The sequence below is a fragment of the Centroberyx affinis genome, unplaced genomic scaffold (genome assembly GCF_046629955.1).
Source record: "Centroberyx affinis isolate AG114_WGS23_722 - 3 ecotype Tasmania unplaced genomic scaffold, CSIRO-AGI_Caff_v1 ptg000120l_1, whole genome shotgun sequence".
In the NCBI taxonomy this organism is placed as follows: domain Eukaryota; kingdom Metazoa; phylum Chordata; class Actinopteri; order Beryciformes; family Berycidae; genus Centroberyx; species Centroberyx affinis.
This window is the reverse complement of record NW_027278821.1, coordinates 322842-338439: the sequence shown is the minus strand read 5'-3', so window position 1 is coordinate 338439 and position 15598 is coordinate 322842. Positions and strand designations below refer to the sequence as shown.

General features: G+C 42.4%; 1 protein-coding gene across 3 annotated transcripts in view; it reads right to left on the bottom strand.

Moving 5' to 3' along the window:
* The window catches only part of LOC139651144 (ankyrin repeat and BTB/POZ domain-containing protein 3-A), a 122771-nt gene that overhangs the window by 22840 nt on the left and 84333 nt on the right, over nt 1-15598 (bottom strand). For all 3 annotated transcript variants that reach the window (XM_071527996.1, XM_071528010.1, XM_071528003.1), the window contains exon 3: nt 556-766. In XM_071527996.1, coding sequence (XP_071384097.1) covers nt 556-766 — 211 coding nt within the window. The remainder of the gene's footprint in view (nt 1-555; nt 767-15598) is intronic.

Sequence of the window (15598 nt, the reverse complement as noted above, 5' to 3'; positions counted from 1 at the left end):
ACAGGACAGTATGGCTAGTTTGAACTTGGAAGGTCAGCTAGGCTAACTAGCTAACCTAGAGAACTTAGTTTGGGTGTATGGACCCTTTTCACAGCAGCCATTTGTTATAGCAGGGTGTGTCACAGCAGGTGTAATTAATGATGGTTCTATTCCATTTAGGTGTGCCACAGCCATTCCAATGAGCCAGCATGCATAATACCAGGACCCTGGCACTGGAACACCTAAATGGAATGGAACCATCATTAATGTTAATTAGTGACATCTGTGTTTACCCTGCTATGACACATCAAAATGGCTGCTGTGAAAATTAGTAGCAGAGCACTAGGCTTCATAATATTAGCTTCCTCCTCTCTTATCTGTTGCCTTTTTCACTGGGCTTCAGTCTAATGTTACTTAACCAGAAAAACTGTGAAGTTCTCAACCGGTCAGATTATTTCTGCTTCCAGATCAACTCAGCTGCCACCTAGAATTTTTTGTAAACTCCAGTCTGCAACATTTGGCACTTCAAAACACTGAAACATGCTCTAGTGTGTCTGTCAGGAACGTTCGACTCACCTCTCCGTCTGTAAGGTGACTTTGGACGGCTCGACATTAGGGTTCTCCCACTCCATCTGTGGGCAGTGCATGAAGTAGCAGAGAGTGTAGAGTGCCTCGGGCTCCCAGTGCACTCCCGAGCTGGGGCTCTTCTGGTGGACCGGTGTCCCGTTGCTGGGGTTCTTGATGTGCAGCGGCTGGAGGTGGTGCATGGCCCGGGACACCAAATCACCTGGAGGTGGTAGGATAGTTTTATTTATAAGATAACAGGAAACAGTGTATGGATTTGCTATATGTGATATAGATACAGGATCTTTTGTGACACAAATAGAAAATATACTACTGTACTCTAAGATAATAACATAGTGTATAGAGCCATTAGCCATTACACCATACGCATCACTCCCAGAGCACACATCCATTTCCTATGTCACTGCTTTGACACATGAGTACTCTCCAGCACTTCCGTGGTGAAGTACAGACTCACTCCCTCATTGAAATGCTCTCTCATTCACACACCTCCTGATTCACAGGACACTTAGTCATACACATGCCCACACAATCCTTGCTGTGTGGGAAATTGCTGCCTTAAAATGAAATCAACCTTACGCACATTGAGCACATTGAGCCTCTTTCAGTAAATTGCATCCTTATTCCGTCTGTAGCTCTTATTTTTCTTATTTCTTCCCGCAGCACTGTTCACTTACATGACCATCGTAGAGTCACAGGAAAACTATACTTCTACTGTATATGTGTGTGTGTGTGTGTGTGTGTGTGTGTGTGTGTGTGTGTGTGAAATGCAGCTGAACTAAAATCTTTGCATTTTTAAACCTTGTGAACTCCCTGCCTTTGGAAAGGTGTGGCTGTAAGCAGGGAGAAGACAGGTGCATGAATTATGCACGGAATGTGTGTGTGTGTGTGTGTGTGTGTGTTGGCGGTGGGTGGCTGGGGAGGGGCATTAATCAAACTTTTATCTCTCAAGTTTCGATTTGAGCTATTCATGCTGAAAAAATCATGTATATTTTTCACGAGGTTCTGAGATATCTGAAAATTCACACAAAAACCACAGTATTTGCTATACATGCCACAGTTTTTTTCTGGTATTTTTCTGGTATCTTACATGAGGTCCACTGCTTTTAGTGCAAAACCTCTTTAAGATATGTCTGTATTCAACAGGAATAAGGAAAAAAATCAAACACACAAGATTTTACAACTCCAATTTTTGAACACCTAAAGCAGGACATTCAATCTTTACCTACAGAGCAGATATTTAGTGCTGACATTTAGACAGTCATAATTCTTCTTTGATCCAAGATTTGGCAATTTTACCGGAGCTTATTGATGAGGTCGTTAGTGATGCATTTTAGAATAACGACGCTGTTCTGAGAAAGAAAATACTGCAGTCTGGGCCCGCAGGGTCGATTTCTGAGAAAAATTAATACCCCCATTGATCTAATTATTTACTTGGTTTATTGGAACACTGGCGGCTCCAGGCTTGAAAAAACATGGGGAAAGTGAACCTGGTACTTGCAAAACAGAGTGCAATATTGCCTGAATTATGAAAGCTAAAAAGAGTATTCACACACGCATGTGCACACACACCCACACACACACACACACACACACAGACAATATCTGTCAACGCCTAAAACACATTGCATCGCAGCACAACACTCCTCTCTGAATTCGCTTGATTGTTCATGCCAAAAATATCCAGTATGAAACTTGGCCTGTCTTGAAACCTCATCCCTTAGACAGGATGACACGGTGAGTGTACGCCCAAGGTTCTCCATCTGTCTGACTAAAGGCCCCAGCCAGAGTTCACAAGCAGTCAGACATAAACCGCACACACGGCTCACAGCAGAGTTTGCACTCCGGCTCCAGGGAGCTTGCAACACAGTTATTGAGAAAGAAAAAAAAAACATAAAAACAAAGCAAGCATACCCTGTCTCTGTGGCTGTGGTAGACTGACTGAAAATGAATGCGAGGAGGATGTGACCTATAGCCAGGGTCGCCGTGTTCTTATACAATGTTCCTTACTTTTCATCCCTGAAACATTACCAAAATCCAACCGATTCTATCACTGGGCGACTCAGTAACTTTAATTCACACATTTGTTTCATCAAAGCTTAATTTCTGCAATTCTCTGTTCTCAGGCCTCCCAATTTCAGCTCTTAAACCACTCCAATTGATCCAAAATGCTGCAGCCAGAATTCTTACCGGAACCTCAACCTGCATCGGCTCCCAGTACAGGCAAGAGCAGACTTCGAGATCCTTCTCCTAACTTCTAAAGCACTTATCGGTCTGGCACCGTCCTGCCTCTCAGAACTCGTTACACCTTGTACTCCACCTCGCGTCCTGCGATCGCAGCATGCTGGCTGTCTCTCACCCCCGAGGGTGAATAAAAAGTCGGCAGGGAGCAGAGCTTTCTCTTTCCGTGCCCCTTACCTGCGGGACGCTCTCCATGGTCCAATATCCAATATCATATAACATTCTCCTTCCTTACGTACTGTTTTATTTCCTTTGTATTGTTTCATCCTTGTTTTCTATCTTATATGACATTGTTTTACTGTTCTTTCAAATGTATCTTTTGAAAATGGAAATGAAGGTAAATATATCCACCTATCCACCGCCACACCCTTACATTCCACTGCGTCAAACTACTGCCTGTTTCACTCAGTTCACACAATATGATGTGGAATGACGGTACCGATTTGATACGAGGGCGCCTGCCTGGATGTGCTGCACTCTGCTGTAGCTTTCAGACTGCTTACCATGCATGTTTGTCAGTCGGTAGCATTTGGCCGGAAACCTCAAACAGGTGAACTAAGCTTTCCACTGCAGGTACTGAGGAAGTCCCCGTGCTACTCAGTGTACGTATATTTCTGCTGTGTACCACTGGCTCAAATAATGAGAGGAAAGGAATTAGTAAAGATTAAGGAGATACGGTGTGTATTTACATTATAAAACACCCTGCTCAGTGGGAAATAACATAAGCAACCCATAAAGCAGACGCAGCAGAGAAGCACTTACTCAAAGACCTGACAACCCTCCCCCTGGTGTTTCACAATGAAGCAAAAAACAGAACCCTAAACACACCGTGTCCATAAATAATAGCCCACCTTCGAGGTTTGTACCAGGATAAACTAGCGAGGCCCGTTTCGAACAGCAGAGGCGGCCAACAGGCAAAAGGTTGCAAAGGTCACAAATTATCTCGTCCTCCACCGCCGTCCCTCCGAGAGCTAAAGCGGGCGCAGCGATAGATAATCAGGCGTTCCTTCCCTTCATTAAATGTTCTCGCGACTTTGCGCCGTTGTCGGCAGGACAACATTTGCGCCCGTCTCCTTTACTGTAATTACCCAAGCAGCGCTCCTATGGGCTTCATGCTTCATCTCATTTGAATTAATCATAGGGGACAACTTACTGTCTTTCTTTCTCTCAGCCGAGTCCTTTGCTCTTGGAAAGACTCATTACAGAGCAAAACTTTATTCCCTATTCCCAGTGAAAAAATGGTGAGACAGCACCGAGCGCTGCACTCCCTGCTATAATGAAATGTCACATTAAAATTCTGTCATGCAGCAGTTAGGAAATCAGTAATTTCCTTGCTTTCCCCTTGCGGTACATGTCACCAAACGCATAAGAACTATAGTATAAGTATTAACTGTGGATAAGGGTTGGATGTACACTTTTCACACTTAACAAGGATTATAGGGCAAAGATAAACAAAACTCTTATCATGTGTTACCCCAATGAAATATATACAGGCAAGACACTTGGCTTCTTCATCAGTAACTTCATAAGATGTTTTTGGCATCGAAGTATGCAGACTCACTTCAATAACTCTGAAGCTTTTTGAGGTGCTTGTTATTTTTACCCGATGTCAGCAGATGAGGCTCAATTACAGCTTCTGTTTAGGACATGATTCATTTTATTCCATACTTCACAGTGTATGTACTTTATGATCTATCAATGTACTCTGAGCAACAGGTACAATAAAGACACAATGTAATGATGTTCTCATAACAAGAAACCACAGGGAAAACCTGTGACAAGTTCTTCATGCAACACACAGGCGGAAAACCCAACAAGGGTTTTAAAACCTTACAAGTTAGTGCACTGTGTAAAGGAATTAAACGTTTGACTATGGCTGCATTAATATGCACACAATAATGCAAATATTACCAATAGTCCAACTAAGACAAGTATGCAGTTAAGCTGTTTCAGTGATTCTAGAAAGTGCGAGTATTGTCTTTTCACATTGTCTTTGTTTTCTTCACCAGACAGAACAACATGAGCTATGTCACCAATTACAAAACTTAAAGAAATGTGATTAAGGTGCATTCATGTTCTGACTGGTCTCTATTAATATAAAAAAAGTAAAATTGGCTTAACAAGGCGGTTTTGCACATTGGTTTTGCACCAAGTGGTGGTGGCAAGAGGTAACTGTTTGAATTGTGAGACTTCATTACTCAGAAGTCATGTAATGTGATGTCAGTTTACTTTGCACTCCATTGACCTAAACGTCTTCTTCTTAGTGGGTGAAGGTGGTGAAGAGGTTCAGCCATCATTATTAAGTCCAGCTTTCTCTGGGCGAAGCGCTCAGAGATACTTTTGGATTTCACTCTTAAGTTTCAATTCGTCACCTCCTGTGAATGGAAGTGACCATATTTGACACCAGCATTTAATTTGGGCATATAGGGGGGAATCTCCTTGTGATTTAGGCTGATAAGACTGGTGTATTTTTGCATGAAAATCTCACCTAGTGCAGCTACAATCACATTTCTTGTATGCATGTAAACACAGTCTATGAAAGTTTACGATGAAAATTCAAATCATTAAATGTATTTACAACTAATTGAACAGACAGCTGAACAGATGTGATTTAAAATGTCTTTAGCGCACAACACCCATAAGTGAGACAGTGGTCGGCGAGCGAGTCTGTAACTCAAGCAGCAAAAATAGGCGAGCTGACTTGAGGATGAAGTGAGGTGCACTGAGCCAGCTCCTTATCAAATGTGACCCAAGACTATAAAAAAAAAAAAAAAAAACACAACTGTTGTGTCTCCTTATGGAGGACTGAGATGGAAGATTCATCTGCTGTCCCCTGACACAATGTCATTGCTTATGGCTCCCCGGGGGCTGAACTGAGGACATTTAATCATCACTTGGTAATACGACCGACTGAGAGCGCTGCCTTGGGGCCACATTAGCAATTCCCTGGCAACTATTAATCACAGTCAATTACAAGTCATGTCATCATCAACAGGGAACTAGCAGATACATTTACCACTGCTGCTCATGTGGAAATTAATCACTGGTGGACACATTCAATATGTTATATGTGGCATCATCCAGTGAGACGATGACGGAAGGTTAAGGTTAACCAGCTGTGTTTGAATACATTAGGAATCATTATACAGACAATGGAAAATAAATTGTTGTAAAACTCAACTCAGTGTATTTCATTATCATAAGTCACAATTTTATCGCTCTATAACCTGACTAGGATGCAATCGAAGGTGGACTGGCCATCTGGAGTACTTTTAAAAAATCCCTGACTGTTTGGCTTGTCCTGGCAAGCTGGGTCCACAGAGAGGCAGAGGGAGGGTTGGTCATAAGTGTATCACCGGTCCACAGTGACACACTCATGACAGAGTAACAAATCAAGATGGAAAAGCAGCAGACCACAAACCGCAAAGGTGGGGCTGAACAACTGAAAACAGATGAAGTCCCTGGAGACAGATGCAACCAAATGCCACAAATTGATTCATTCATTTGGTAGCACTTAGACGTTAGGGCAACAAGAACCAGTTATGCTAACCTTGACGTGCAGCAGCATAATGTTGCTAATTTGTATTCTAGCTATTATGCTGCCTTCAAGTGCGGCTGGAAATATCATAATTACATGGTGAGCGAACAAAACAAAGCAGTAAATATGACTGGGAAACATAATGATGGGATATAATAATGGGAAAGTCTGGATTTTCTTTGATATCTGAATTGCTGAGATGTGACATTTCGGGGCAGAGAGCATGGAAGCCGTGTAACCAATTGACCTTAAAGTGATTATGTGATTGCTTGACTGTTAAATGTTTCTATTTTCAGTTGTTGTTTAACTTTTAGATGTCACACATATACAGCAACTTGGCTAATAAACAAATTACAACATTCTGTCACTCCCACAGTACCACAAAGTATCTCTGAAAGTAGGAACTTACAAGGAGCATTTGAAGGCAGCATGATACCTTCTGTTTTACCCCAGGATCCTTCCATGAAGGGACACAGAATAATTCATTCAGACATTGAGTTTTAAATAAAAAATTATATCTAAAATGCCAAATTAATTTTAAAGCAGTGGAGTATCTCTGGGTCAGTTGTATTATCCGTCCGTCCCTGGATGCAATTTGGACTAAAGCTGAGGAATGAGGAGCCCATGATGCAAGGTGTTGCAAGTATTTCCAAAATCCCTAGCTGGAAAAGCCAAGCATCTGTCTCTGAACAACAGTATTTCTAGTATAGCTAGTAGTGTTGCTGCTGCAGCCATCGTCATGATTCATTCATGCTGGTCAGTAGCATGTCCCACAAAAGGGCCTGTCTGCAGGAGTAGCCCTCTCCTGGACTGATGACCTGCCAGCCAAAGCAATGAAACTACACTGAATACACTGGCCATACTGAAACAAGCTGAGACAGTTAATTTGTAAACGTCCCAGGGATCCCTGGTGTGAGTCTGTTCATTAACAACTATTATGAAACAATGGAAAATTACAAGAAAACCCTATTTGATAATGACTTTGCTCTGTCTACCGACATTTCTGAACCGTAGCTTCATTTTGCCTCATCATCCTATTCAGATTTTTCCCAGTCAATGGAAATGGAGCAGGATATTAAACATAAAATCTCTCTCGTTCTATTGTCATCATCTTTTCTGCAACTCACAGGAGGGGACTTCTAAATGGATGCCACTTTATTCTGTCTAATGGTTCTTCTAGAGACTTTAATGGCTCTTCTGTGTAGATTTGCAGAAGCACTTTCAGACTGTCTGCTGCAGCATATAATAAATAAACTTCTTATATGTCGTCTTGATTATCCGCTCAACGCAATATGTATCAAATGTGCCTAAATTATATTGTACCATTCATATTTCATAGAAACAGTTTATATAAGCATAAAGTAGGTCAAAATATGGGGCAAAATAAAAGTACCACTTTAAACAATCTCTTCTTCATTATCTCCTTCATAGCTCCAGTGACATCTTTGGCCCTTACAGGGCAGCTCACCTGAACTTTCCATGGGTAAATAATTAACAATAAAAGTAAAATATCTCCAGTATCAAGCATAAAAAGCACTGAGGGAAGAAACCATAGCAAACATCTCAAATAATCTGCACAGCTGAAGTTGGAATGGACTTTTCAGCTGAAAAGTGAAGTTCAGGCAGAAGAAGAAAGTAGAAATGTAAGGCAGAACTAAAGTGTGTTGCAGGCACACTGTGCTAAATATTTCAAAACAAGCCTAACCAAAGCTAATCCAAAGTGACTCTTGTCCTTGTTCCTTCCTTTATGTCATTTGCAGAAACATTCAGAAAAGAATTTGGCATCCAGCCGATGGCAGTTCAAAACACTCCATCAAAGTGAAATTCAATACAAAGCCATGAACAAAGGGTCTTTCATAGCCAATATTCATAGGATACAGTATGCAGAAGAAAAAAAAAATCAACAAGTGGAAAACCAGAAGAAAAATATCATACTTGCTGCATGCATACCTATATATGAGGAATCAAGGTACACAATAGTTGAGCAGGTGAGGTAGTTGAGCAACTGTTTTTCACTCCACTGGAGTGGACTGTAAAGTAAAGTAAATTCATACCTGAACAGACTGTAAATATTCTAATACACAAATCAAGCTGCCGCAGCCCTTCGCTGGTCTTCACGGCTCTTTATTTTTCTTAACTTGACAGCCACTGAAGACATATTTGTAAGCTTGTGAAAATGGCCTTGTAATCCTGCAGCTCTGAAGTACATTGCTGCACAGTACTCTATGATTATGGCTAAATAAAAAGCAAGTTGGAGGTGCCTTGTTAGATGACTGTGAGAGGGAAAAATAAACCGGCTGTATTTGAAATGGGAGAATAATACAATTCTGATGATAGAAGCTTTATCAAAATACCAACAGCTATTAGGCACTTCTGTGAAGTCTCCTTTCATCAAAGCATTGCTGCAAACAGCTGCCAGTATTTGTCTCCAAACGGCTGCCATGTCTTTTTTAGAAAACAGTGAGGTGAGAACTCAGAGCAGCCTGTTCAATTCACCGCCTTATTACCCCAAACTTCCATTAGCCTTCTGGGCTCCCTCCAAAACACTCAATTAGTGAGTCTGTATTATCTCTCTGTGCGGTTTTCAACAGGCGCACCATTTAGACCAGCACTGCTGTAGGGACAATATCCATTTGTGATGTCTATCCTACTGCAGCAGAATTTTCGAAGGAAGTGTAAAGTGAACTCTGAACATTAAACACTGTTAAGTTCAGCCAGTCTCTTAGTCACTAAAGTCACTAGTAGTCGAGGAGCTAAAAGAGGCAGGCTAGAGTATCATCAGCTCTCAGATGTCAGGCTGATGGGTAATAATTATTAATGAGGAACATCTGCCTGTGGGTGTTGTACCTCTCAGGAGAGCCACACACTTGAAAGCTCACACATGCTGATACAGGCGCGCACACACACATTCACCCCTTGAAAATGTGATACACTCAATACACTTTAATTAGAATCCATCGCTGGGACCCTGTGACAACACAGTCACGGCATGATCAAATCTCAACATCGACAAATGACCTTACGCATGAGCAGGAAAGAAACTAATCCCTCCTTAATCCCCAGGAACAGCAAGTTGGTGATCAAATCCAAGAATGCCAAGTTGATTCTTGTGTCCTTGTGGAGAACGTTCTTCCCAAGTTGTCTTGGAGAGAATGAACCTCTCGATAACAGGAGCACAGAGAAGCATCTTTGCAGTTTGAGATGCGCTTTGTGCTTGACGTTGCGTGATCAATTAAGACACACTGCTGTTCATTTCCCCAGCTGTTTAAACCGGCTCTGTACTATAGATTGTTGCGCTGTTTGCAGATGATGCATCATTCTTGCAGTGAATCTTGGGGCTTCCCATTTGTTCTCATTGGTCAAGTCACCATCCAATGCGTCCTCGGCTGGCAAGTAAACTCCTGGGATCTCTATCCGTCCTCCATCCTTGTGGTCTTTTGCGTTCTTTAATTTTGAATTTTTACATGGGTCATTGGATATTATGTCAAACACATCATGAAGGACACAAGAACACAAGAACGCATATTGAGAAGACCCCAGGTGAATATCAGATCCAAGGATGCAAAGTCGATACTTGTGTCCTTGTGGAGAACGTTCTTCCCAAGTTGTCTTGGGGAGAACAAACTTCTCAAGAGAGTAAGCACAGAGAAGAATCTTTACAGTTTGAGACGGGCTGTGTGCTTGACGTTGCGCGATCAATTAAGATGCACTGCTGTTCATTTCCCCAGCTGTTTCAACCGGCTCTGCTGCACTGTTTGAAGATGATGCTCTGTTTTCGCAATGAATCTTGGGGCTTCCCATTCGTTCTTGTCAGCCAAATCACAATCTAATGCATCCTCAGTTGGGAAGTAAACTTTATCTGTCCTCTGTAATTGCATTCTTTTGTTTTGGAATTGTACTTGTACTCCGTATTTATGTCAGAGGCGTCATAGAGGACACAAGAATGCACAAGAACACATCTTGAGAAAGACCCCCAGTGTTCGGACAATTGAGCCTAGGAAATGTGGTCTTACATCTTCCTTAGGGAACCCGCTTGAGGTACTTCCTCTGCACTGATCCAGAAGCAGCTTTTCATCACTCTTCTAACCTTTCCAGGTTAGAGCAGTGATGAGCTCCAATGAGCGAGCTGGATCCTATGCCAGTTACTGAGGGACATTAAACCATTATACAGTAATGAATCCAGCCTCAGGTAATTACTGCAGCATGCAGCATCAGCCTACAAGATTTTCCAGCATGTGTGTTTTGTGTGAGATGAAGGGGCGGTTAAGTGTGGCGCATGTGTGTGTATGTAGTTGGAAGTGGGTGGGAGTGGAGGATGGGTGGGGGGGGGGGGGGGGGTCTGTTTGTGTCAGCATGCCCTTGCTGTCCTCCTAAAGGTGTTGGAAGACAGATAAGCAAAATGGCCGCGCCCCGCTCTGGTGACTGAATGTGCCGAGCCGTCCTCAGCGGAGCCCAGTCAACAGTTTTTACCACGGTGCCTCTAAGACGGGATGACTGGCGGACGGACGTGAAGAGGTGAGGCTTTGAAGGGCACAGCAGACCTCTGACAGCATGGAAAAAGCGACAGAAAGTGAAGTGAAGAAGAGAAAAATGACAGGGAGAACCTTTGCCAGCGCATCAAGATACCGCTCTGCCTTGACATGTCCATTAGACACACAGTGAAAAGGACATGAGGGTGACATTATCTGTAGTAGCTGAAGTGGTCAAATGGGTGAAATGTGTTCATTGGTTCAAAAGGAATGCAACCCTAGCTCAGACTGCATTACTCATTTACCGATTGGATGGAGCTTTTTATGAGCTTTCATCGACTTAAGAGAAAATGACTATGATTGACTCATTTTTCTTTTTTTTTCTATCTTCCATGCTCAGAATTGGGTCAGCTACTGTATGAGGTGAGGAAAGGATAAAGAGAGGACAAGAGATGATGCATGACAAAGTGGAAAAAAGTATTTTAACTCTAATATAATGAAAAATGTGAATGGGGCATGGAACGAGCATGGATGGTCTCACGATGAAATGTAACAGCTCACCATGACTCTCCTTTGTCTGTGCGCCTGCTGTGTGATAGTGGAACAGAGACGATGCAAAGTTAGTCTGACTCACACATTTTAAAAATGGTAAAAAGAATGAAATCATGTCACATTCCCAAATGTAGGTTTGTGAAAAGGAGCAGAAAGGCCATGCTCTTCAACCAGCATTTATCTTATGGATAGACATTTGCAGTGTGTATTTGCATGTGCATGCTCGCACACGCACACACACGCACGTACACTCACGTGCACACGGGCCAAAGTCATATTTAGTCAGGCATTCAGTCAGCTGAATCACTGCCTTGAAAAAGAGAAATAACATCCCCGTGCTGTGCAATTTTCCGTACCCTTTTAAACTCGCACACAACTCCAGCAGCTTTGTTGGGAAAAGGGATTCCTCTATTTACGAAACCCACTCAGCCCTGAAGAATAAGCACTTTTCTCCACCTATGCGCAGTCGAAAAAGTGATGACTCATTTTTCAGTGACTATTGTCAGCCAGGGGAAATAAGAGCAGGGCCAGCACTGCCCAAATGTCTAAAGCATACAGCCTGTGATAAGCTTTAAATCAACTTATCGTCATAAAAGTCTAACCAAATCCAACTGACAGTGATGTTATTTGGTCGGCGGATGCGAAGATATGAATTACACAAATTGATAAGACAACTGGATCCATTCTAACTTAACAATGTCCAGACTGCAGCGCTCTGTGAACACGCGCCATCCTCTGTGGTAGAGGCACACCCAGCCTTAGGAATGGAGGGCCCCATTGTTAAATGCTTGCACTGTATTACATTACGCAGTTTATTTGCCTAGTGGCTGCACTCTGACCAAGGCAACCCACAGGGCAGAGGCTACGCTGACAGACGAACATCCTCTCCCCTCTGTCACACCTGGCCACAATATGTCAGACGCTGTCAGTTCGGCTTTAACGCACAGCGCCTATGGATTCCACAGAAATGCCGCACACAAAGTGGTGCGTTGAGGAAAAACAGAGGGAGATTCCAAAGTTATCCTTCATGAGAGAGCGTCACGGGAGCCGAGGAACACTGCAAAGCGCCCTGAGCATCCATCGCCCAGATCTGCCATCGGTAATCTATTCTGCTAGCCGGGACAAAGACGTGAAATAGGAGAGCATAAAAGAAGCGGGGAGGCCTCAGACATATAAGACTTGTTATTCCACCTCAAGAAAATGAAATTATGGATATAGTGATGAATGTTATTCTTTAAAAGCCTCTTTTATTATCCATTAATTATCGAGCAAGTCGGGTGTGAAATTGCCCTGCCTGGCGCTGCGTGGCCAGTTTACTTTCCAGTTATCTTATCTATTGTTCAATTATTCAGCTAATAACTTAAAATGGCATGCAATTTAAACACTTTAAATATGTTGATGTCAAACAGATTTCCATTGGTTTATGTGGGGACGCAGTGTCTATTCTCATATTCTGAAAGAAAACCTACTTTCTTTATTTCTGTCATGGTCAATCTATTTCTTTCTGTATCATTTCACTCTTCACAGTCTTCTCATCCACTAGTGAGTCCTTGAGTTGTTCCAGGTCTCTGCTGTGATATTAAAGGTGCATTTTACCATCAATACATCATTACCACATTCATTGTGAGACATTAGTATAATTACCATAAACAAACAAGGCCACCGCTGAGAAGATTGGCAGCTTCCACCAGCCTCGACACTGCATTTTACAATGTGTGCTACCGGGTTGGATTTTGTGGGAAATCTGCTGGATTGCTTTACGGCTCGAAGGGAGATTTGCTTTACGACACAAAACGTAAAGGAAGAGGGTGCTGTTCTTCCAGCACAAACAGAGCTAAAGCTGTTGGTGTTTCTCACGACGACAGATGGCAGAACATGCTACACGTAGCACCTTTAATACAATCATCTTACACTTGATAAGCAGACTCTCACTCATGTGACTCAGTGACTCATGCACTGTAGATCACATCAACACAATCTGTTCATGTAACACAACATGAGGAGGAGGGCATGCCGCAGAAGTCCACCGAATGACTACAAGCACTTGGCAGAGCCCATGTTACGAGCCACATGTCTGCCTCTGCCAGCGCTCGACTGGCCGACCCCGGAGGTGAGGTAGCTGTGGCGTCGGGAGTCACACACACGGCGCATTAATCAGGAATTAAACAGCAGCCAGGTGTTGTTATGTTTGCCTGTCTGAACCATGTGCGTGATGAGAATGTCTTTCATGCCTGGGAATGATATGTTCGCAGTAGCAAGATGCAGGAGAGGTGCTTTAAAATGTTCATTCACATTTCCACCAGCCTTTAGAGGAGGTGCATTTACAAAACTGTGTATTACTGGTGTGTTCCCTGCTCTTCGGGGAGTATTGTCAGAATAATTGATCGGCCATGAAAGAAAACCTACTTCATATGTTTCCAATGGCAATCTTTTTTCTTCGCTATTTCTGTCCTTTTACTCACTTTATGGTCTTCTCATTGTCTGTCTCTCTTCTCATTGATTCTCTTTTCCGTTATTGAAGTGAGATTGTTTGCCAATTATAATGAGCTGTTCTTAAAAAGGTAAAAAAAAAATAGCCATATGAATTCTCTGCGGAATTCCCCAGCACTGGATCTCTCATTGCCAAGTGTAAATGCAAGTATTTTGAAAAAGATTGAAAGTAGTGACATATTGCTCATATTTAAGTATACCCAAATCATGCATTTAGTTGTTGGAAACTCAAATTTCCTCCCCAGATCCCACTAATAAGGGCCTGTCAACAATTCTGATATTAGCCTCCAAATGTCCCATAATTCTAGAGTTGCTCCTGCTCTAGCACAGATCTGTTTGGGTAAAGATGACAATACACCTCAGTCTGTGTGATGGACCACTCAGCAAGACTGTCATAGATAATTGTCATGCACTCAGAATGGGCTGCAGCCTTAAAATAAGCTTTGCATGTCTCATGCATCCATCCCTGGATATATGGGATGAATCACTATTGTGTTATCAGTGATAGATTACTTGAATGTATGATGCATAATGAATTGCTGGTTTATACTGTGCTATATGGTCCAAATAAACAGACACACACACACACACACACACACACACACACACACACACACAATGATCTAATATGTGAGTGTGGGGAGGACGGGGTGTCAGAGTTAAAGGTGCAGCCCATCCTTTCAAGATGAGGTTAAAAGCCTTTGAGGCAGTGACCTTGGATCCAAACTCCCCAGGCAGCGCTCATAAACAGGTGTTAGAACAGCTGTAATAGAGCGGTTCCTTGGGGGGGGGGGAGAAAGAGAGAGAGAGAGAGAAAGGACAGTAGAAAAGCAGTGGGCTGGCCACAGACCACCATGACAGCCCACAGGGACAGGGAGTGAGCATTCCTTCACACTGATGGGGCTATTTGGCGAATAGTTATGGAAATAATAAGTCATAGAGCAGATCACTTTTAATGTGCATAACAATTACACTTTAGAGTGGAGCTGCTGATATTTTGTGCAGATATTTCATCTTAAAATTTGACCATCTTAATCCCAGAAATTCAATAGAATTTACAAGGATTCACCGTTTCACCTAGAATTTGACTCTTGTCAGGGTGGAAACGCCTCTGACATTGCATTTAGACCTTCATGGGCCACTAAAACTCTCCATTGAAAGCCAGACTAATTAAATTCTTTTATAGGTGGGTCAGCAGCTCCTTAAGGCGGGGCGAGGCAGGCTTCACTGCAGGTTTTAGACTGGCTTCCCTGAAGCTGTTGAGTAAAATCACATCCTCACCTCCATCACATCAGAGGTCGACGACATTGACTGGCCGACATCTGATTTTTATTAAAAAGCCAATATCTGCCCACTATATCAGCACACCAGTATATTGGTGTAACCCTAATACACAGTTCTAGATAATCATATTATGTGCTGCTGTATGGTGTGCATTACCATATGAATAGGTATTACAGCTATGGCACTGATTTAGAATTAAGTGGTAGTTGCGTGCTGCATCCATATGTGCATGCAAGTCATTTCTTTTTGCACATGCGTGCACGCCTATACTTAAGTATGCATCTGTTCAATGATTTACATGCATAGGAGCAATTAGAATAGTTAGAAGTTAGAATAAAAAATAAAAAGTTAACTCTCCATTATCGATAGGCACTGGCTCAATACCCTGTGGCTGTTGAATATGAACTAATTATAACACATAGAGGCCTATATTTCTCATTACTGCATTTCATTTAATAAA